The following is a 24,990-nucleotide window of genomic DNA, read 5'->3' as shown; positions in this document are numbered from 1 at the left end:
TATAAATTAATGATTTTGAGTGTAGACTTGGTCAGTCTTGCATTTCATAGCTTAAGAATGGTTTGACCAAGTCATGAGAATTGTTTTGGATTGATGTACAGTATGTTGAACCCTTTATCATCTTCATGCAACCAACAGAATCAATTATTTTCTTCTCTCTTTTTAAGTCTGCGCGCTATACCAGATAATGCATGTGTTCTAGTTTATTAAATTAAAAAAGATTAGTATTAAATGATTCAAGTTAATATTCAAGTAAAATTGGAAGTTGCTTCAATCATTTAATAATGTTTGATCCCACTAGATGACTCTGCTCCAAAATCTAAATTTATTAAATTGTATTTAATATTTTTTTATGAATAACAAAAACAAAGGCCAAAAAAGCTACCAGCAAATTGTCATGCACCTTTCAATTTCTCATATTCAATAAAGATTTTGTTTCCAAATCCTCTGGAACATTTAAAAAAATTAAAATTTTATTTGAAGTTTTTTGGGTCTTTTAAAACCTTTTTTTACGGTCAAAAAAGTTTACTAGTATTGATGAATTGTTGGTATAAAGGTTCTAAATCCGTGACAAAATTAAATCTAATATTAAACATCTACCAACACCTTCTGCAACAACTTTGTTCTCGTCTTCTTTAAAAATTATTCAAGATTTCAGGACGCTCTTTCATCAAAAATGTGATCCTCGTAACAGTCAGCCAGAACTGCCGATCTATTTATTCATCTGCTTAAAAATTTGAACATGAAGGCCACTTAGCACATTCGATCAACTTGGCAAAATTACATTAATCATTGGAGAAAAATACATTTTTAAGCTAGTTATATTTACCGAGAAGAAAATACGCAAACAAATTAACCTTGTTTGGTCTTGTTTTGCAGGAATGTCATTGGATTATTTAAGAACTATCATTCCGAGTTTAGATTTATGTTTGATAGCGAGAAAAATAATACATACACTAAGAGGACGTCAGTCTAGTAAAAAAATTGGGGTACGTTTCTTAACTTCTTATCTCCAATATTCTATCTAAAAAATATAAATAGAAACATGCATCTTTTTTTTTGGGTTAATTCCTAAAAAAATCACGAACTTTACACGAAGTTTCATTTTAATCATGACCTTTAAAAGTTGCCATTTAAAGGCACGAACTTTCATTTTGTTTCAAATCTATCATTTCAGTGTATTTTTGTTGACTAAATTCTTAAATAAACCATTAATGAAAGACCCAAATTATAAATCGACATTAAATCTTATTATCTTTTAGTTAGAGTATATAGGATTAAGAATTTTTGGTTCGATAAAATACATCGGATTTTACTTTGGTGATAGATTTGGAACAAAATGAAAGTTCGTGCCTTTAAATGACAACTTTTAAAGTTCATGATTAAAATGAAACTTCGTGTAAAGTTCGTGATTTTTTTAGGAATTAACCCTTTTTTTTTTTACAATAGAAACATGCATCTTAATTAATGTGGAAAACACACACCAAAGGGACTATTATACAGATTGTCATTTACAAAGAAAGGGATTGAAAAATTAAATCCCCCTAAAAGAAACAAATCAAAATATACAAAACTGGATTTTTACACAATTTTCACTCCCCAACAGAGAACTCAGATCCAAGGGTTCTTATTTCTTTCTTTTTTAGTTTACTATTCTACAGTAATTTCTAATATAGTGGTAAGTCTGGGTCTTTTATATGTTCTAAGAAGCAAAGATGAACACACAACACTCACAGATGAAAGAGCCATGCAAGCTCCAGCCACCCACGGCGGCAACTTAATCCCTAGTGAAGGGTAGAAAACTCCAGCAGCAACTGGTATTGCTACCACATTATATGCCATCGCAAAGATATAATTCCACCGAATACGAGAGAGGGTTTTCCTCGACAAATCAATGGCTGTGATTACATCCTCCAAGTTATTCCTCATCAACACGTAGTCAGCAGCTTCTATAGCAATGTCTGTCCCTGCCCCGATTGCCATACCAACATCCGCAGCAGCTAGGGCAGGAGAGTCATTGATACCATCACCTACCATAGCGACTATGCTTCCGTCCTTTTGGAAAGAACGGACAACGTCTGCTTTGCCTGCTGGCATTACTTCAGCCCTCACATCTTGAATTCCAACCTGCTCAGTAACATGTATGTCAAGTTTATTGTCCAAAGTAAAGGTACATAGGGGTGTGCATTTAGTTCAAACCAAATCAAACTTTTGATTTTTCAAAACCGAAAGTGTACAACGATTTAAGATATTTCAAACCAAACTGAACGAATCAGTCAGTTCGGTTGTTTTTTCATTTGGTTCGATTTGTACTGAAAGTGAACTGAAACTTTTTTACTTACAAACCTGATCCGAATCGAACTAAATTGAAAAAAACGGAACATTTTTTATAATTTCAAACCGAGCCAAATTTATTGTTTTAATTTGATTTGGTTTTTTCAAACACCAAAATGCATACAAATAATTCATTACTCGTACAGAACCTAGGGAGCATAAAAGCACCAAACAAGAAGTAGCTAGTACTAGAATTATATTTAAAGATACCCATCAACAAGGCAAAAATAAGCACTAGTGACTAGTCCATATGTTAACTAAAGAAAGGTTCAAGCAAAAATACTATAAAGAGAAACCATCCATAGTTTCATGTAGATTCCAGCTGTTTCAAGACATAAACCCAAAAATTTGGTGTCATGCCAAGTTCTTTAAAAAGAATGTTGACAACAAAAATCAAGATTGATATGGTATTGTCATACTGAAAAAACAGCAATCAATATAAAAGAAGAAATTTTGACTTAAAATTCTGTCATTGTGTTTGTGTGTGATGCATGCAAGCATATCTATAGACGATGAACCAATTATAAAACAACATAGACAAACCTCTTTGGCAACAGCGTGAGCTGTCCTTCTATTGTCTCCGGTTACCATGACTGGTTTGATACCCATTTTCTGAAGGCCCTCTATGACTACAGCAGCCTCTCTCTTCAATGGGTCGGCAACCCCCAAGACACCAACCAGGCTGTCATCAAACGCAACGAGTACGCCTGTTTTAGCATTTTCTTCAAGTTCTACAACAAAATTTTCTACATGCGTGGGGATGGTGATCCCATTTTCAGTCATCAGCTTCCGGTTACCAACCTGTTCAGGGAAATTTCTCTTATAAGTTACCTCAGCAGTAAGTAAGCATAATTCTTAAGGTTCAAGCTTTCAAATGTTATAAAACATTTTGTCAATCAACTCACCAAGACTTGCTTTCCATTAATAAAACACTTGACACCTCTTCCCGGAAAAGCAGAGAACTCCGAGACATCAAAAAGCCATCCAGAGGCTGATGACTCCCTGATGTTATTTTGGCCATCTTCGGTTGTAGAAGGTTCATCGAAGAAATGGAAATGACGAGCATATTCCACTATTGCTTTTGCTAATGGATGTTCACTGCTATTCTATACCATACACAGGAAACAAATCAAATAAAATAAAAGGGGAGGATCAGTCATTGACATTATAACAACATTATGTGAAAACGAAAAAAGTGAGGCGACCCTTCTAGAACCCAAATTATTCACATGCCATGAAAATGTTATTCCGCTTCTCTTTTTGCTTTCATTTCTGTTTTCAAAGTTACAGGTTTGGTTACAGTTATAGATGGACGAAACTCTGGGAAGTCACCAACAAATGGAGCTCTAGTCTAGTTGGGTGCAGCAATGGCTAAGGTTCATGAACTGCCTGTTTCAGTTCCATACAGATTGGAACTGGACCAGAACGGGCAAGAAAGTTTTCTATTCCACTTAGGATTTCGAGTTTCTTACAGTTTAAAAGTTTTATAAGAAAGTATTAAAAATTAGTTTAATTATCATCTTGGATTTGGAAAAGATGAATGAATGTAAGAGATAAAGAGAATGTATTAATTTCGAGTATGGACGAATGAAATTTTCTATGAGATAATTATGAAAAACTTAAAGTTCTCTTTTCTAAATGCTTGCAGAACTATTTGTATAGTTATTAACGAGGGAAAAAAGTTCGGAACAGGCCCATGAACCACTGGTTCCAGTTCACAATTTGGATAAAGCAGACCGGAGTCGACTTCCTTAATGTTCCAGACTGATTCCAGCCTAACCCCGCCTTTAACGCATTCCAGTCTGATTTTAAATTGGGATAGACCGTGACCAGCCCAAGTTGGATGAACAGGCACAGGCATCATGAAGTTGATATAAAGTTTAGAGAGAGAATACAAGAAATTACCTCTGCAGAAGCCACCCATCTAAGAAATTCTCCACGCTCCATTTCAGTGAAAACTTTTGCAGTGGTAACAGAGGCTTTCCCTTGGGTTAGAGTCCCGGTCTTATCAAATATGACATACTTGATATTGTGAGCCCTTTCCAAAGCATCACCTCCTTTTATCAGCACACCATTGTTAGCCCCAACCCCAGTTGCAACCATGACAGCAGTTGGTGTTGCTAGGCCAAGAGCACATGGACATGCAATTACCACCACGGAAATTGAAAACATCAAAGCAAAAACAAAGTGATTGCCATTTTCTGGAAGCCATTCATCTGGGTAAGCTCCTAAACTTCCACCAACATACCTATAAGCAGTATGAAAAATATTTACCAAAATGATGCAGAGACCTTAGAAACAAAAATGTGCAGCATGTTAATCTGTCGAAAAAAGCAATTAAGAACTCACCAACCCAGTAATGTCAACAAAGACATAGCAACAACAGTAGGAACGAAAATGCTTGCTATCTGCAAGTGAAATATAAGAACAAAACCTCATCATAAGTTTGCATACATAATATCAGCCAGAAGTGGTTTTATATTCGAACGAAATGGGGGTAAACAGAGGAGCGGGGAAAAAGGTACCCGCTAGCATATAAACAGGTTCACAACAAACCATAATTACGATAACATCAGCTATTGATAATATTGAATAACCAAAGTCAAAATGCCCCACTATTTTTCTTCCATCCCAGACATGAAAGCATAAAATCCATTGTACTGGAGTCAACGAAAAAACAGCAGGCAAGTCAAGAAAAAAGAAAAATCTATAGGCACTGCATAGAATAGGACTCCCATCTATTCGTGATGTATCAAATAAATTTGTGATCCTAGTGCAAGTTGTTACCCAAAAAAATGAGAGAAATATGACAGGCTCCTGCAGCTTGTATTTTTTTCATCCCAGACCGATGCTATAGCAGGTGATATCATAATATCACATTAAACAATGAGATATGATAAAACCTGCATATCTCTGTAGATAAAGCTAAAATAAAGATTGATCGTACGTTATAAATATGACATGAATGCATTGGTTGCTAGATAAGTATACGCAATTGCAGCAAATATCTTTGCCATGATGAGACATTTATTTGATTGACACAATTCACTTTGTCACAGAAAATCTTATTCAGATTACAGTAGCTTTCCACACAACAGCAAATATACATCCACAACACCAAAAATGAAGAGGAAACCTTAAAACGAATATAAGAGCAAACCACAGCATAAGTATAACATAAATCCACATGAACAGCACTTACAAAATCAGCAAATTTCTGAATTGGAGCTTTTGACATTTGGGCTGTCTCAACCAGACTAATTATTTGGTTTAAAACTGCATCAGATCCTACTTTGGTAGCTTTCAATTGAAGAGCACCGTGCAAATTTATTGTACCTCCAATAACCAATGAATTAGTCTCCTTTAAAACAGGTGCAGATTCACCCGTTACCATACTTTCATTAACGTAACTCGAACCCCAAACAACCACACCATCAGCAGGAACTTTGGCACCAGGAAGAACTTTTAATGTGTCACCAGGCTCAATTAGCAAAGCATCTATTTCTCTTTCCGCTACACACTTTCCACCTGGAAAACCCGTGAATCATAAAATTACTTATTGGCTAAAATCCTGATTGAGACTCATAGAAGAAAAAAATTGAAGATAATAATGTGCTTTAAAGGTTTATATAGGTACCAAATCATTCTAAACCAGTACCACAAAATGAAAAGAGGGAACACACCTTTGTCTTTGACAACGAGCAGTGCTGTTGCTGGTGCAAGTTCTACTAGCTTCTTTATGGCATCTGATGTTTTTCCTTTTGCAAGACACTCTAGATACTTCCCCAACAGTACAAATGTTATCAGCATGGAACTTGTTTCAAAGTATGTTGGAGACCAGAATCCAGTTGCGGCACCATATAGCAGTGCACACACTGAGTAAAAGTATGAGGCTGAAGTCCCAAGAGCAACTAAAACATCCATGTTGGTTGAACCATTTCGAAGAGCTCTACCAGCTGCAACATAGAAGCGCTTCCCAATTACGAATTGAACCACACTCACCAATGCCCACTTCAACCAATCACCCATAAGGAAGGGTCCACATCGCCAAAGGATCAAGGAATACAGAAGTGGAATTCGAGGGCATATCACTCGAATAAAAAAGACAGGAATCTGGATCCAATTTATCAAACAACAATAAATATAATGATATCAAAGAAATAAACAAAGTTAACATATAACTGTTACACGCTGTAATGGACAGGCAGGTTTACACAAAGACATTATCATATTATGCTTTGATATGCAATGCCCTCTAAAAAATTTCTATAGAGGGTGTATGCCTCCAAAAGAGAAATTTCTATCGATTTACAGAAAAAATGTCATGTTAGATTCAGGTTTCAACATATGTACGGAAACAAATTTAAAAAGTGTGCAAGCGCACCTAAAAGATAGCTTTCCAAGTATAAATCCAACGATCCTATAATTTATGGAAAGAAGGCAAATTTAAGAATGTCTATTGATGAACAAATAAAGACTAGTCAGAAAAAGTTAAGCATAGATGGAAATTTTTCAAAATTAGATGCATGTCAATAAATTACTCACACTTAGGAATAGACTAGAAATGAAAAGCCGAAACATAGTTGAAGATTCTTCAACATTCTTAGAAGTCATTCTCGCATAAGGGTTCATTATCTGTAGTTTAAACTTCCCATTACTTCCTGCCTCAATCCCATCAACCAACAACCTAGGGCCAACAACTGCAGGATCAAAATCCACTTCTAGCTCAATGGACAGCCTGTTATAACGAAACTGGCGTACCCCTTTTAATGCACTAAGTATTCCTTCTAAAAACTGTACATCCATCTCATTGAATATCCCAGAAACTCTTAGTATGATTTTATCCTGCTGATTACTCTGTACAAGTGCACCTTCAAAACCAGCATCTTCAATTGCATTTACTATATCATCTTTACTAATTACAGTAGGGTCAAACTCAACTTCTCCTAAAGAAGTAGCCAAGGCAACTACTGCTCTTTTTACACCAGGAAGATCTCTCAAAATACCTTCAACCGAGTTCACACAGGCAGCACAAGTCATACCGCCTATTGTAAACTGACCCAAAAGTGTAGCATTGGATTTTGTTTTTACTGTACTCGGTTCAGCCAGAATCTCAGCTTCAAAACCCGCATCTTCAATTGCATTCTTGATGTCGTCTTCCTGTTACATAAATCAAGTATATCAATTCATGCACTACAAAAGCAGTAAGGCCCATATGGTGAACACTAATATCTTCGCAATAAATACCAAAAATCTGAAAATCGCTTTTAAGAAATCAAATCTCGTTGAAGTCTACGGAAACAAGTAACAATGCTGATGAATGTGCATAAACAATTTGTTTTTGATAATATCTTGTAGAACACAAGCATTTCATTTCACTTTGATTTGGATGGTGAAAATCCAATCGGGAATGAGAACGCAATGCAGATTTACTGAATGCCATCATATACATAAATCCTTAATCAAATAGAATGTATAGATGGTAATAATATAGCAGCTGTATTGCTCCATCTTCAATACTGATCTTGTAATACTAATGCCAGTCTCTTGCATTATTCTGATTACCTAGCCTTTGCTTATTAAAAGCATGATATAAATTCCTAAAGTTTACAAAACAAATAGCAAAGACTCAATCTTTCAACAGAAAACATAAAAAAGTCAGCACCCAATTCAGCATACACAACACAAAACAACCGAACCCAATTTAAATAAACATCTTTTCTAGGGACTCGCTCCCCCAAGCTTAAGCCTAGGATGACTGTCAAACCCGGGATGTGGACCGCCCACATACCTGGCAATTCCGGACTATAACGGTCACCAGCCCAGTCTCAACCACTCCGTAGCTGAGAATTTGAACCCACGAACATGGCGCCCAGATGGGCAAGACTTAGACCACTAGACCAAACCCGGACAATTGAAATAAACATTAGATTAAGCAAAAAAAAGGAAACAAGAACAAACCAACCTTAACTAAAGAAGGGTCAAAGACAACGAAAGCTTTATTCTGCAACAAAGCAACCGAAGCTTTGAAAACCCCATTAACGCAATTGAGAGCTGATTCCACAGAATTGGAACAAGCAGCACACGTCATCCCAGTCACTCTAACCTGAATTGTCCGCATACCCTCTTCTTCTTCTCCATCAAAAACATCAATCCTATGAGAATCATAGGAATCAAGAAGCCGAACATCCTCCAAATCAAACTCATCATCTCCGGCTTGGCGGCCCACCTGGGTCAGCTGTAAGTCTCTCATGCTCGGTGACATTCTTTAGATGTGCAACCGAGCAAGAGATGATAATATCGATCTCTCTTTATAATCCAAGAAAATGTGTTGAAATTATATGATTACAGATTTTAGAGGAGAAGTTATTTTTTAAAAACTACTATATTATAAACAGTTACTATTAGTTTACATTTAATTAACTAATTAGGGAAATTACGAAAAGGGGCCTCTGGATTGTACTAGCATAGTAGGTGGTTTTGTACTACATTTTCACATTTAGAAGCAATATGGTAGTTGTGTTTTGTTGGTGTTACTTTAATACTGTGGGCGGACTTGCTTTTGTTATGCAAATTTTTGAGTTGACAATTATATGGTTATGTTTGTTTCAACTTTTTTTTTCTAATTAGTTATGCATAAAAGTTTATGAATAAGACTTTTATAGGCAAAAGGTAAAAAAAATACTCGTAATTTTCACAAATGTACAAATCAACAATTTTATTTTTTTGAGGTACAATTAAGCCCTTTTTGTTTTCAAATAGAACAAATAACTCCTTTCATCCAACATCACTAGAAACACTCGTTAATGGCTAACATGTCTCTCATAATCATATAGGATAAAACTTCAAAAATAATTTTAATATTTAAAATATTTATCAAAAAATTGAGGGGGTAAGTGTCCCAAAAGTAAACTAAAAAGGTTTATTTGTTCGATTTTAAAATAATAAGGGTTTAATTGTTCAATTTTATAAACACGGGGGCTTAATTGTGCCCAGATAAAGTAAAAGGGTTGATTTGTATTTTTGAGAAAAAATCAAGGGCTTTTTTATACCTTTTGCCATTTTTATATATAAAAAAGATGGATTAGTGTCTAAATATATCATGGATAAATTCATTTATTTATTTCTTATAATACTGTTTTTCTTATCAAAGGCAGATTATTATAGTATTGTTTAAATATCTAATAATCATACTAAATTTGAACCACATTAATCATCACAACTATAATTAAATAACTAAAATATTTAATATTCTTATTAATTTTAAGGAGAAATGATACCTTAAAATATGGAATTACTTTAAAACTACCTTATTTTTGGAGAATAATTATAAAAAATTTGAACATAATTTCTTAATTATATTTGCTACCCACTTTTAGAAAGTAATTTCAAAAATAATCTTTTCTTCAATTAAGTGTTTATTCACATAAACACGTCTTTCTATCTTTCTCTTAGACACGACCTCTCTCTCTTCCTCACAAATGTCAAATCTTTATATCTCTTCGTATTTTCCTCTTAAATGTCAAATCTTTATCTCTCTATCTCTCAAATCTCAACTCTCTCTTTTTTTTCTTCGTCTCTTCCTCTCAAATTTTAAATTTTTATTTTTTAATTCATGGTGTCTACAAGCACAAAAAATCAGCATCAATCGCATCATAGAACAAAAATAAAACTTCATAATTGTAGACACATATTTTCGGACAGGTAAAAAGTGATAAGGGACTGAAGCGTCCAATGATGATTTTTCGAGAAATTTATTCGGATGACGAGCTTGTGGTCCGCTTGTTCGGATTCAAATTAGTTAGATCTGTGCGTAGTTACAAACTAGAAGGACTAAAACGTCATTAGCTGCAAATAGCCTATAAAAATTCAAAGAGATCGTAATCTAAGTCTAAGAAATTTGATTAATTGCAATATTTTAAAAGTTTATGGGCTAATTTGCAAGTTTGACGGGTTAAAATTAACCATACGGAAATCATTAGGGTCCTAGAAGTCATTTTGATACTTTTGGACACCAAAACATGTTTTTAACCCTCTTTTACTGAGCCTGTAATATGTAATGCGAAAATTAATTAATTAATTCTAGTGATAATTGTAAAAGTTAATTCTAATCCTAAAACTATATCATTTCACACACTTTCACTATTCCTATACATCTACAACTCTGACTAGCAGACTCCTAACATAACCTAAACTCTAGCTAACCCTAAACTATCTCTAATCACTATAAACAAGATCCTACAACAGTTTAGCTAAATCTTGGACCGAAAGCATAAAAATCAAACACCAAACCTTAGAAAATAGAGTGTTGTCCAACCACACCCCCCCCCCCCCCCCCCCCCTCCGCACACACACAAGTCAATCAAACAAGCTAAACACCTTTTGATAACTCAAGAACGTTCTGCTGCACATCGATCTAAAGCTAGATTCTACATTTGAATCACCAGAAAACGAGCCAAGGATTCAGCACGGGTACTTCTAAGGACCCAATTCTTCTTTCCACCACTATTTCCATGTTTATTCTAGCATTGCTGGATTTCATGTCTTAGATTGCATGTTTAAGTTGTTTTGCCATAAACTGTTGCAGATACATATTTTTCGGATAGGTAAAAAGTGATAAGGAACTGAAACGTCCAATGATGATTTCCAGAGAAATCCGTCCGGGTAATAAGATTTCGATTTGCTTGCTGGAATCTAAGCAGGCGTAGTCTGTGCACAATTGTGAACTTGGAGGGTTAAAACTTAATTAGGCGTAAATAGCCATAGAAATTCAAAGAAATTATAATTTAAATCTAGAAATTGGACTAATTGTCATATCTTAAAAGTTTATGGGCCAATTTGCAAGTTTGACGGACTGAAATTGACCATGACCAAACCTATAGGGCGCAAGGAACCTTTTTTTAACACTTTCGGGCACCAAAATACATTTTTAACACTATTTTACCTAGCTAGCAAATCTAAATCCGAATTTAATTAAAAAAATAATATTTCTAGCAAATTCTAATTCCTTAAGACCTATCACTTCACACACTTTCACCCTAAAATATTCTAGAATATTCTAGAAGATTCTAGAAAACCATAGGTCATAACCATTCCCCTATAAATACTGTTATTAATCAGCTGAATCAAGGGTCGACCAGAAAGGTAAAAAAATCCTATAGCAAAATTCGACCACCCCCCCCCCCCCTCAAAAACCCTAGCGTAGGCCGAACCCTGTAGCACAATACACACACAAATCACATCAATTTGACTCCAGTAAACACCTAAATACGCTTTAATTCTCTAAGAACGTAAGCTCTGCACATATTCAAAGTTGGATTCCGCATCCAATTCACCAACAAACAAGCCAAGGACTCAGAACGGTACTTTTGAGGACCCTCTTTTATCACTTTTATCATGTCATATTCATTCTTGTTGAATTTGAATGTTTAGGTTGTATGTTTAGATTATTTGCTAATTTTACCATGAAATTGCCATATTAGTTAAATTTAATTAATTTTTATGTCTTTCCCATAAAACCGGAATAGAAAAACATTTTTTAGGTATGCCCTAATTTTTATGTTCAATTAGATTCCAAATCTGTGATTTTCTACACTTTGAAAGCATATTAGAGTTAATTGCCTTTTATTGTGTTCTTGGTGTTCCTGTCACCTTTTTACCATTAAAACTGCTTTAGAAAGCATAATCTAGAATGTTTACTGCCTATTTAATCATCTTAGATCGATTTTTAGAATGTATTTATTGTTTTCCTATATGCGTTTAATGTTTGTTTGAGCGTGTTTGCATGAAAAACCGTCGAGGAACAATCGAAAAACAAGCCGATGCCCTGCTGCACTTTGACGGCTGTAATGTGCAAATCACCTCTAAGCACTCCACACCTGCCATATTTAGAATGTTTGATTATTTTTCTGCCTTTTGAGCTTTGCATATTTGGATGAAACTTTAAAATCGAAAATAGGATACAATTGAATTTTTTCCTAGGCCAGTCATAAATGAAAAAAATTATAAAATGGGTGGTTTTTATAATTAGGCATTTAATAAACTAAATTTTTTTTTTTAATAAAACGATAGTAAACTGTTAGTATACTAACTTCTCTTTTAGTAAACTGATAGTAAATTGTTACTAAACGGTTGAAAAATAAATTGATAATAAATTAAATTTTTAAGTAAATTGTTAGTAAATTATTGATAGTAAACTTTTTGTTAGTAAACTATTAGTAAACTTATCGTATTTTCGCAATCAAAAAGTCTAATTTCAAAAATCAAACTGTAAAAATCAATTCAAACTGTTAAAACTAAATTTTTTATAATATTTACACACAGTATGGATATTTTTGAAAACTCTCAAAAAAGAAACCCTAATAATCCCACCCCTGTCCCTAAAAAAAACAAAGTTTACCATTTTTGTTTATTTTAACTAATTTTTAAATAAAGGAGATAAAATTCTTTAAAAAAAAATTATCTCTCTATACAATCCTATACTGTCTATAGCTTTCAAAAAACGTTGGCTATCTTTAATGATTTGTTCTTCTCGTTGAGGGTAACCATTTTTCTTTTATGATCTTTAATTTGAAAAAATAAACAGTAAATAGCCAATTTTTTTTATTTTTGTTCTTAATGGATTTAAATTTATTATGCAGTATTATATTTAATTTATCACGAATCAACAATTAAAGATAAATTAAAGACCTTTTAGCAATAAAAATAAAATCGTTTATGGAGCATAACTATTATTATATTTTATTATTTGTTGTCCTTTTTTATAAAAAGTTCGTTATCCATTTTTTATAAAGATTTTTTTGGGCGGTGTTTAAATTGAATGCCATAGCTGCAGCTTATGATACCAGAAATTAGTTCACGGGGTTGGATAAGTTTGATCAAGGACTTTATTTAATTAGCAAAACAATTAATAATTTTCTTTTAATTAGACTTGAGAATCATGTAGAGCATGTTAACGTAAATAATTTATTTTAGGTCATCTCGTTTAATTTTAAAAAAAGTTGAATTTTTTTTATAAATGTGAACTATTTCATATTAAATTTAATAAATTTTGATGAATTTAATAGAAATAAATTTTTAAAATATTATTAATTGTAACTATATAATTTATTTTCTTTTAGGGTTAATGTTATAAAAATTCACCAATTTTACATGTTTTCTCATTTTAATCACACAGTTTAGTTTTTCTCATATTTATACACGAACTACCATTTTTTCTTAAATTCATACATGGTGCTGAGGTGTCACAATCTCATTGGTGTAATTCTCTAAGGTGGAGGTCATTTTACACTAATGAATGAGTGCATCGTGCATGAATTTGAGAAAAAAATGATACTTCGTGTATGAAAATAAGAAAATTTAAACTACGTGATTAAAATGGAAAAACGTGTAAATTTCGTGATTTTTTTTGACATTAACCCTTTATTTTAATTATAGTCAACCTCCATTTAATTAAACATTTAGATTTTATTTACATGATAATTAACCCGTTTTTTTTATTTTATTAAAACTGATTTTTGTGCAGGCATAATTATTCAATTTAGTATCATAATATGAGTAAAAATATACTTAAATCGGATAACTTTTACCACAATTAAAATAATTATTTAAATTAGATTGTAATAAATAAAATGTAATAATAAATAATAAGTATTTAAAATATTTAAAATTTATGAGTTATTAGACCAACCAAGAACTAGTCATTCTCCTTTGAAAAACAAAACTAGTCATTCATTGACCATATGCCCGGAGTCGTCAACTTCAATTCAAACATTCTTAATTTCAACCTGTAATTTATTGAGACACATTTGTAATTTATGGACAATCTTCTTGTTGAATTTATCACAATTTCCATTATTAGGAAACCTTTTGTTTTAGACAGAACATAATGGAAATATGACTTAGTCTCCATTAGTAGCCATGACAAAGAAACCCATTTAAGAAACCCATTTGAAATGAAAAGATAGGATGAAGAATCAAATATTCATGAAGCATGATAAGACATCCCATTCAAGGAAATGGGTTATCACATCTTCTCGCTCTAAAAATTTACAAAATCCACATTTTTAAAGTAAAGAAGAAATTAATGCCACTCTTTTTTGCATATATATATTTATAATAGCATATGACTTCTAACTTTAATCACCCCCATAACATAGTAACAAATAACCTTCTGACTCTAAAATTTTGCTTTCCTTTCTGTTTAAAAGATTTTCTTCATCTTCATGAATATATATGGACTTAATCTTTATTTAATAAAGGGTTAATTGTAAATTTATACACCAACTTTACCCTAATTTGCAATTTTTTTTTTGATGAATCGAATATATATTAAAGACCGAAAAAGGCGACAAAAACCCCCCTACTCAAAGCTTTCGCATAAGAAGTGGCACATACTAGATGGCACACTAAAGGCTACGACTAAGAGAGAAGATTAAAAATTTACATCCTGAAACAGAATACAGTAAGGATTTCTAAAAAAATCCAAGCCTGAATAAGCAAAATTTCTATTGAAACATTTAAATAAATAAATTACTCTCGAAAAGCAATTGAAGGTGACCTCTTCGCTAGAACTAGTTTTGCCCTGAAAGATTTGATTGTTGCGATGCTTCCAAATCTCCCACACTATTAAAAACCAAAGCATCTGCCATAATTCATGGTATTGACCGTTTGGAACAATCTCAAGCCATTGCCTATAAAAATCAATAAAAGAGTTCGGAAAAACCCACAAAATATCATGCTTATGGAGAATGTTACACCAAACCTCTTTAGCAAAACGGCAATGGACAAATAAATGAACTTGAGTTTCCACCACATCACACAAAGAACATTTATCATTATCTCCCTGAATAATCGACCGTCTTGCTAAAAAATCAAGCGTTGGTACCCTATTGTGAAAAGCAACCCATATGAAGAACTTAATTCTTGGAGGCATATTTGATTTCCAAATCTGAATAAAAGGAGGTCTTTCAAAGCTCCGAATAATTCTTCCTACCCTCACTTCCGCAACATAATTAATTCTCCCTGTAATAGCACATGAAGTCCTTTCTCCTATCAAGTTTCCTTCGGCAGCCTCACCCCTAGCAGCCTCACGCCTCATAACAGCAGACTCACGCCCAACAGAAGCAGACCCATCAGCAGCAACCTCCCTCCCAGCAGCAGCAGACCTGTCGGCAGCAGCAGACCCGTCGTACATCTCCGCAGCACTCGCTTCAACAACCATAGGACAGGTATAAAAAGAACAATAAGAGGTTGCAGTGTAGTTACCTTTGGCTGTGTTCCAAGTTACCTCATCTCTGTGATCAACTCTCCGAATAAGACGAGTAAAAATCGTGATAAAAGCTGTCAAAAAAATCTGCTCATTACCACGAAGACGCCTTCTCCATCTCCATCCATTAATCCAAACATCTCTTATTTTTGCACGTTTCATATTCGAAATATTAAAAATTCGAGGAAAAATACTAGATGTCAAACCATTTCCCATCCAATTATCATGCCAAAGCAATATTGAACTCCCATCGCCAACGCTATAATTAACATTTGAAATAAAAATATTCCACGCTTGCTTATCAACACAGCAACTTTTTCGAATTCCTTTCCAAATGTACGAAAATTGCTTTGAATCACCAACCTGTAAATCATTCCATCCAGCAATAGAAGAACAATACAGAATAACCTTATTCCAAAGTAAATTCTCATGATTTATACGAATCCTCCAAACCCATTTAAACAAAAGACTTTGATTTCGAACTCGAAGCGTGTGGATACCTAAACCCCCTTTGTCAAGATCTTTGCAAATATTAGCCCATGAAACTTTACTAAGAACCCGAGAAGAGGTATCACCTTCACAAAGAAAATGCTTGATATACATCTCAAGTGTAGAAGAAACCGCAGATGGCATATTGTGAACGGACATGTAATAAACCGGTACACTAAAAAGCACAGATTTAATAAGAATTAATCTGCCAGCTGGAGACAATAACGATCCTTTCCACAATGCCAGACGGGATTTAAAGCGCTCTACAACATGCTCCCACGACCCAACTGTAAGTTTCCGATTTGCTAGCGGCAAACCCAGGTAAGTAATCGGTAAAGAGTCAACTTTACAGCCTACCACATCTGCGGCCTGTAAAAGACCACTAGTATTGACATTAATTCCCATTAAAGAGCTTTTATGGAAGTTAATAGTCAAACCTGAGATTAACTCAAAACAACGCAAAATTCTAGTTAAGTTCTGCAATTTTTCCATGTCAAAAGGCAGGAACAGAAGCGTGTCATCAGCAAACTGCAGTAAGGAGATCTGATCATGATTGTCTGTGAAGTTAAACCCATTGGTAAAACCCAAATCAACTTATTTATCAAGAATACGTTTCAGCCCCTCAACCGCAATCAAAAATAAATAAGGAGAAATAGGGTCTCCCTGTCGAACACCTCTCCTTAGAAAAATTGGCTTCACAGGACTACCATTTACCAAAACTGCAGTATTAGCTATAGACAGGCAAACAGACATCCACACCACCCACTTAACTGGGAAGTTCATACAACACATCACATCAAGCAAATAATCCCAGCTAATACTATCAAACGCCTTCTGAAAATCAAGTTTTAACACTAACAACCTGTCTTTTCTTCTTGATGCTAAGTGAATGAGTTCATTAGCAATCATCGAACAATCCAGAATACTTCTACCTTTCAAAAAGGCATGCTGACTATCTGAAATAACCTTGGACAAGATAGGTGCTAGTCTCAGAGATAAGGTTTTAGAAAGAAGCTTAAAGAAGCCGTTGACCAAACTAATTGGTCTATAATCTTTGACGTTAGCAGAACCGACCACCTTAGGAATAAGCACCATAAAAGATGTATTAATACCCTTAGGTAGAGTATTGATACTGTGGAAAACATCAAAGAATTCAATGAAAGTCTGTTTCATAAAAACCCATGCACGCCTGTAGAAATAGAAGTTAAAACCGTCTGGTCCTGGTGCCTTTTTCTCTCCACAAGCTGTAAGAGCTGCCAAGATCTCGGATTCAGCAAAAGGAAGAAGCAAAAGTTCGGCCTCCTCCTCAGATATTCTGTTGAAATTAAGCCCAGAGAGATCAAACTCCATCTTTTCTTGTTCACTGTAAAGATCTTTAAAGAAGTCTCTAACATGAGATCTAATATCGTTTGGCTCTGAAAACACTACATCACCCACTTGAATAGAGGAGATGAAGTTATTTCTATAATGTTTGGAGGCAACACTATGAAAAAACTTCGTGTTCTTATCCCCTTCTAAAGTCCACTTCAGCCGCGATTTCTGAGCCCAAATAATTTCAGCTCTTTTTTCAGCTTGCCATAACTCTGCTTTCATGTTGTTTAAAGACACGCGTTCCTCTTCGGAAATCTGAGTTAAATCAGCCCTCGCTTCCTTAATGAAAATTTCTGCCGTGAGGTCTTTGATTTTTCTATTCTGGTCTCCAAAGATTTTATCATTCCAATCTTTAAGAAGCTGCCGAAATTTTTTAAGCCTGAAAACTAAGCTAGGAGAAGAAGAACACACCGAAGCCCAAGTAGTCTCTGCAAATGAAGAAAAATCCTCATGGTCCCACCATGCATCTATAGAACGAAAAGGTTTAGGGCCCCAATCAATACCATTACAAGAGCGAAAACAGATAGGGGTATGATCAGAGAGATTCCCTGGAAGCGCAGATAAAGACATGAAGGGCCATAAAACACCTGCCGTAGCTGAAACCAAGCAACGATCAATACGCGATTTAGAAAACGAGTTTTGCCAAGTAAAAACTCTACCCTGAAGCGGAAGATCTAAAAGCTCATTAGAGTTAACAAAATCTCGAAAAGCAATCATAGACTGAGAAAATCCAATACTATTCAATCTCTCCTCCGGAACCAAAGTTTCATTGAAGTCCCCACTAATAATCACTGTCCCTATGAAATCTGATAAACCGCTCAATTCCTGCCATAACAAAAGCCTCTCTGGAGCTGTGTTGTACGCATAAACAAGAACATGACGACAATAGCTATTTTGCACAAAAAAATCCATCACAATCCATCTAGCACCTTTAGTAATTACAACATTTCCCAAAACAATTGGGTTCCAGATCAGCAATAAACCACCTGATGCCCCAATTGATGGAATCCAATCATAAGAAAAATCCATAATTGGCCATTGCCTTCTCACCAAAAAATCATCCACTACCTCTTTTTTTGATTCAAGTAAACCAATAAAAGATAATTTATGATCGTAATCAAATCTCGAATAAAATTTTGCTTTCTCAAACTCGATAAACCGCCTCTACAATTCCAGGAAGTAAAAGAGAATGGCACAGACATTAAAAAATAAAAAACCTTGAAAAAGAGAATAAGTTAAACTTGCCTCTTTCTGCTTGATACCATGTTCTGCTTCAACTTCGTTAGAGTAGTCGATCGTGTCTCTCTTTTAAATATTCCCAGCTCATGACCAATTTGCCATGTTTTGTCTATCTCCTCATCTGAAAAAGTGTTGCTGATCGTTACCAGTGAGTTCAACCGGTTCATATTTGTAATGTTCGAGTCTGATATTTCATTATCTAATTCCTGTTGCTTGTCCTTGTTCTCAATTTTAAGAGATTTAGCATTTAAAATTGCTGGTTGATCAGTCCCTTCCTTGATCACAACTGGACATGTCAACATAGAACTCTGATTTGGACAAAATTGCTGCCGACCATGGGAATCATCATCATCAGTTACAGTCAAAATTTCTGGAAGCAGGTTTTTGACGGGAAAATCTAGCAAAACAGTAGTTGAAACCTCCTTGGACTGTATCAGATCATCTGCATGACCCGACGCTGTATCGTCACCCTTAGCACTTCCAGCGTTAGAGGAATTAAAAATTGAAGCAGCACTTCCTTTCCAGCAAACCCGACCTGAAGTCATAAGGTCTTCATCATCTTCCGCTGAAAAATTTCCATTAGATTTAATTGGTGTATCATCAACAAAAGAGTCTTTGACAAAACTGCCAGATGGTGAACTCAGTTTGCTAATAAGTTTTCTATTCCTGTAACTCACTCCACTACCACTCTTAAAAGGAGATTTTCTTCCATCTTTAAAAACAATAGGATTTGGAGAAACAACCATAGTATCTTCCTCTTCACCACAGTTGATTTCCTTTTCCGTATTGATGTGAAGATTAAAATCCTACACAGAGTTAGGAACCCTATTCTCAGCTGAGATATTAGACAACGATGCCAAATTCTTATTAGAATCTTTCCAAGCATCGGGTTCCTCTAAGAAAACAGATTTACCAGATTCAACCAAATGGATAATTCGAGAAGCATCGCCAATTTTAATCGTAGCTGAGTGATTAATATATCGACAAGTGCTCGAAATGAGAATTAATCCTGTATCCAAACGATCATCAATGTCGAACGCAATGGCCTCACCAATAGAGTTTCCAATATCCAGGAAGGTTTGTGCTGACCAAAGGTATAACGGTAAACCCATGACAGAAAACCAAACCAACCGTTGCAGTGACTGTTTAAAGTCTGCAGCCCAAGAAAAGGATTGAAAGAAATCCAACAAACATGGACCCTGTGAATCCTTAAAAAACTTAGCATCTTTAAACGATTCAAAGGTCAACAAGACAACATTACCTCCCATTAATGAAGTCTTGGCCTTAATATTATGATTTGAAAGGAAGTTATTGACTGTCAAAATCGTATGAATATTATTAACCCTAGCAACAATTGAACGAGACATCCATTCATGTGTTTCCAGTAAAACCGCCTCATTCGAAATTAAAATCTGCAGGTCCGTATTTGGTGCTTAAACTGAAGAGGAGTTGTGTGCTATTTCTTTGTTTGACAAAACATCCCTGAATGATCTACTATCTTGAAAAGCTGGAGAATTAATAGGTTTAGGGGGATGAGGTTTAGGGCTAATCTGATTCTGCAAGGGTTTGAATTTCTTCTCCGGGAACCTAGAGCGGAAAGCCCTAAGCTTGAATTTGCCAATAGCAATCATATTAAGCTGTTTCAGGATCCAGGATAAATCCTTTTCCATATCTGGCCTATGGAATCCAAAACTACAATTGCCTTTTGATAGTTTTGTTGCTAGAGAAACTCTTCCAATAACGCCATACCTCGCAAAAACTTTTTCTAAATCTCTATACCTCCAGTGTTTCGGGAAATTTTCGAAGTAGATAAGTTTCTGAGATGAATACCCTTGTTGATCTTCCGCTGACAGTAAATTATCGTTTGCTGCAGATAATTTCCGTGCATGGTTTTCTGATTTATTAGGGTTAACCCTAATAACCTGAGCATGAGCTGTGTTGCTGATTGCTGGATGTTCTTGATGATTGATGTGTACCTGAATTGTTGGCTTTATGTGTACCTGAGTTGCTGGCTGTTTGTTGTTCGGAGTGTGGCGGTTCGAAATCGCCGGGCTGGGGTTCCAGCGGTCGTCCATTGCTACTCGATTTAATCCTTTTTTAATTTGCAATTAAAACATAAATTTTGAAACTTGGCAATGTTAGTAACCAACTTTACACTTTTGGTAAATCGATGCACCAAACACGAAAAAGACTAACGTGGATATTGTAATATACCACCATGTGTCGTTGCGTGATTGATTGGTGTACCAATTTGCCAAAAAATAAAAGTTGGTTACTGACAATGACATTGCCAAATTTTAAAGTTTATGTTGTAATTGCAAATTAGGATAAAGTTCGTGTATGCATTTGCAATTAACCCTCTAATAAAATCTCTACGTTATGTAACTTTCTGATATGGAATTTATCGTTTTCTTAAAAGAAATTTTTATGCTTATTTATAAAAAAAAGGCTTAAATGCACAAAAAACCACCAACTTTCGCGTATTTTTGGTATTTAACATGAACTTTTAATTTTTGCGTAAAAATACATGAACTATCAAAATTTTGCATATAAGACCAAACTTGCATTTTTTTTCAAAAAATGATGTCGTTTTAAGGAAAAAACAGTGCCGTTTTAGGGGAGCACCGATGTCGTTTTATGTCCAAAATGATGTTCGTGTTATTATTGCAAAAATCAGATAGTTCGTGTATTTTTATGCCAAAATTAAAGTTCATGTTAAATACCCAAAACACGCGAAAGTTGGTGGTTTTTTATGCATTTAAGCCTAAAAAAAATTATACTTTTATGTTTTATTTTGTGATTTGTTTTTTTAAATCTTTCAAAAATTTGTAGTGTTTGTTCGGATTTTAAAATTAATTTCTTGTAAATTTAAGATTTTAAAGGATTATTTATTGAATAAAGGATCAATTCACCCCCTCAACTTGGCACGAAATATCAAAAAAGTCATTTTGAATGTTTTTGGATCAAACAAACCCGCAACTTGCGTTTTTCGGTCAAAAAGCCCCTCCCCCACTCTCAGTTAAGCGAGTGTGTTACACTCTCCGTATACAATTGGAAAAAGTTTGAAAAAACTCTTAATATTTTATTTATTTTTTAAATTGATCCTTAATAATTCTAAAATTTCAGTTATATTATTATAATTTAATAAATTTAATAATTATTTTAATTTTAAATAATATTTTAAGGACCTAATTTTACTTTTTTTTATTTTTTCTTCTCTCTTTCTCCGGCCAACTGCTTCTCCCCCAACCAACTCCTTTCACCTCCACTTCCAACCGAACCTACCTACAAAAACCGGAACAACCTCCATCACCGTTCTTCCCTTTTAGGGATGAACAGCTCTGTTCATCCCTAAAAGGGAAGAATGATTTGTTCATCCTTTTAAAAGGGATGAACAGTTCATCCCTTTTATAAGGGATGAACAGTTCATCCCTTTTATAAGGGATGAACAGATCTGGTTCATCCCTTTTAAAAGGGATGAATCAGTTCATCCCATTTAAAATTCATCCCTTTTAAAAAGGATGAACAGATCAGATCTAGTTCATCCCTTTTAAAAGGGATGAATCAGTTCATCCCATTTAAATGGGATGTACAGTTCAGTTCATCCCATTTAAAAGGGATGAATCGATCTAGTTCATCCCATTTAAATGGGATGAACAGTTCAGTTCATCCCTTAAAGGGATGAACCCAGATCGGTTCATCCCTTTAAGGGATGAACAGCGGCACGGATAGGGCGACAGCGGTGGTGGTGGCGGTGGGTAGGGCGACGGCGGCGGAGGTTTCCGATGAGTTAAATTTAAGTGTAATTAGTTATAATTTGGTTTAATTAGTGTTAAATAGAGTTTAAATTGTATTTAATTAATATTTAATTAGGATTAATTAGATTTAAAATTTGGATTAACTAATCCACTCTCTTTTTAGTGTCAGAAGGGCTTTTTTGATACGAAAACGTAAGTTGCGGGGTTTTTTGATACGAAAACGCAAGTTGTGGGTCTGATTGATCTAAAACCCTCCAAAATGACTTATTTGATATTTCGTGCCAAGTTGAGGGGGTGAATTGACCCTTTGTTCATTATTTATTTAATATTTCAGTGCTAGTCCACCAAGGACTGAAAAGAAAGGTGTCCACACCAAACATTAAAAAAAGGTTAATAAATATACAACTTACATGGCAAGGAAAAAAAGGTTAGTAAAAAGATGAAATTCTAGCATGAAGAAGCAATTAGTGAAAAACAAGTATAAATATGGAACACAAAATCACCAACAATCGATGCAAACACAATCTAGACAAAACACTTTGGCAATTTTTCTACTCCCTCCATTCTATATTAGATGACGTTTTAGATTGCTAATTCTGTTTTCAAATACTTGGCGTTTTGTAATTCCAAGACACTTTTAAGTTATGTATTCCTTATTTATCCTTATCTCCAAAAGCATGCAAACGTGTATTCAAAAGATATATACCTCTTTTTTATGGATAAATTAGTCAATAACAGCTCTACTAAAGGTAAATTAATTGCTATCTTAATTTTTGTGCTATTTCCTTAAACGTCATCTAATATAGAATGGAGGGAGTACCATTTATCTTAGTTTAAGTATTTAGCCAATTAGCTTCAGTCTCATATATTTTTCTATTTTAAATGCTTTAACAAGTTCCTTTTAACTTTTTGTATTTTAATTCTCTTTTTATGAATGAAATTTTATAAAAGTAATCAATGAAATTTTCAAAAAATAAATGTTTTAGATTTTCAATTAACGAAACCGAATCTAAATATAACCGTTTGAGTACTTTGAGACAATAAAAAACCCTTATCAGTTACAAATTGATCTAAATCGCTGGCTTACTCACAACACATATTTTATTAGAGTTCTACAAAGTTTAGAAAACAATAGTAATTCAATAAAAAAAATAAGAAAAGTATGTTTATTTATAAAATAATTAAATTTTCTTAATTGACATCTAAATGTAAAAGAGCAAGTCCGTATATGCCAAGTGTTTGAAAATTTTAACTTGTGAAGTAGGTCTTATATTTGTTTAATTTAATTTTCTCTCTAAAAAAACTCTATCCGCCAAGAGTTTTTTTTTTAAATTTCTTCTCCGGCTACTGTTAATGGTTTGATTTTCTTTATTAACGGTAGACATTCCTTTATTTATGTTATTTTAATTTCATAGAATATAATAAATATCGATTTTTTTTCATTTTTTCTTGATAGATTAAAATCTATTAACGGAGCGCAATTCAGTTACTAAGAAGCGAAGATAGACTAAAGATCTTTCAACAACAAAATAGAATTGTTTATGAGCTATATTAGTTGTATTTATTTTTCATTGTTTGTCGTTTTTCTGAATATTTTATTTTATCCTTTGTTTATGAAAGGTTTGTTGTCCTTTATCTGTGAAAGATTTGCTGTCATTTTTTTATGGAAGAGTTATCAAGTGGTGATTGAATGGAATGTTGTGAGTTTGTGGGTGATTGGAGAAATTTGATCGAAGAGTGATTGAAAACTGTATTTATTTAGCGAAACAATTAGTAATTTATTTTTATTTTCGTAAGTACGATCCGCGAATCAGGCAGCATATTGTCTGTTCCATGTCAGGTCATCAGGTTTAGTTTTAAATTATCCCAATTTTTTTTACAAATATAACGGTTTTATATTCGATTTAATGAGATTTGATGATTTAAAAAAAAAGGTCTTATGTCAGTGCAATGTCAATTACCAAAAATTAGTTATTATCAAATTTAATTTGGTTACCAACTACCGAGATTTTATGGGTTATGTTAACCATTCCAGTTTCTAACATATTAATACATGCTATTTTCGTTTTTATTTAATTTAAAGAAAAATATCTATAAGTAGATGTCGTTATGGGAATTTTATACTTTTGCAGTTGTATACACAATTTAATCTTTTTATTAAAGTCACTTTATTAAATAATAATTTAGTTTTTAAAGTTAAATTTTGACAAATAGAGCTAATAATTTTATTTTTAAGGTTAAATTTTTATTAATAGAGTTAATAAATGAAATTAAATATTACAATTTAAAATAAAAATATAATTTGTTGATAGCAATTTATTTGACAGCAACACCTAAAACAAGCGGAAAATATTTCATATAAAGCAAACTAGCTAGTTTAGAGTTTTTCCTTAAAAGGAAACTTTTTAGCTATAGTAGTTAGTGGGCAGGCCACTAACTAAATAAATTTCAATATAAGTTATAAATAGCTAAAAATTAGTTAAACTAATATCATATAGTATATGATTGAAGTCTCATCATCATATATAACAA

At 33.7% G+C, this 24,990-nt stretch overlaps 1 protein-coding gene across 1 annotated transcript; it reads right to left on the bottom strand.

Annotated features, from left to right (window-relative positions):
• Positions 1 to 1,464: 1,464 nt before the first annotated feature.
• LOC126680823 (copper-transporting ATPase RAN1) lies at positions 1,465 to 8,697 on the bottom strand. The gene is made up of 9 exons (XM_050376040.2): positions 8,300 to 8,697; positions 6,880 to 7,494; positions 6,018 to 6,447; positions 5,537 to 5,862; positions 4,684 to 4,742; positions 4,240 to 4,582; positions 3,240 to 3,440; positions 2,878 to 3,135; positions 1,465 to 2,127 (listed from the first exon to the last, which is right to left on the bottom strand). Exons 1-9 carry the CDS (start codon positions 8,597 to 8,599, stop codon positions 1,651 to 1,653), a joined length of 3,009 nt encoding a protein of 1,002 aa, XP_050231997.1. The 5' UTR covers positions 8,600 to 8,697; the 3' UTR covers positions 1,465 to 1,650.
• Positions 8,698 to 24,990: the final 16,293 nt, after the last annotated feature.

This window comes from Mercurialis annua, linkage group LG5, assembly GCF_937616625.2.
Source record: "Mercurialis annua linkage group LG5, ddMerAnnu1.2, whole genome shotgun sequence".
In the NCBI taxonomy this organism is placed as follows: Eukaryota; Viridiplantae; Streptophyta; class Magnoliopsida; order Malpighiales; family Euphorbiaceae; genus Mercurialis; species Mercurialis annua.
The sequence above is the reverse complement of the archived record's forward strand: the minus strand, read 5'-3'. Positions and strand labels throughout refer to the sequence as shown.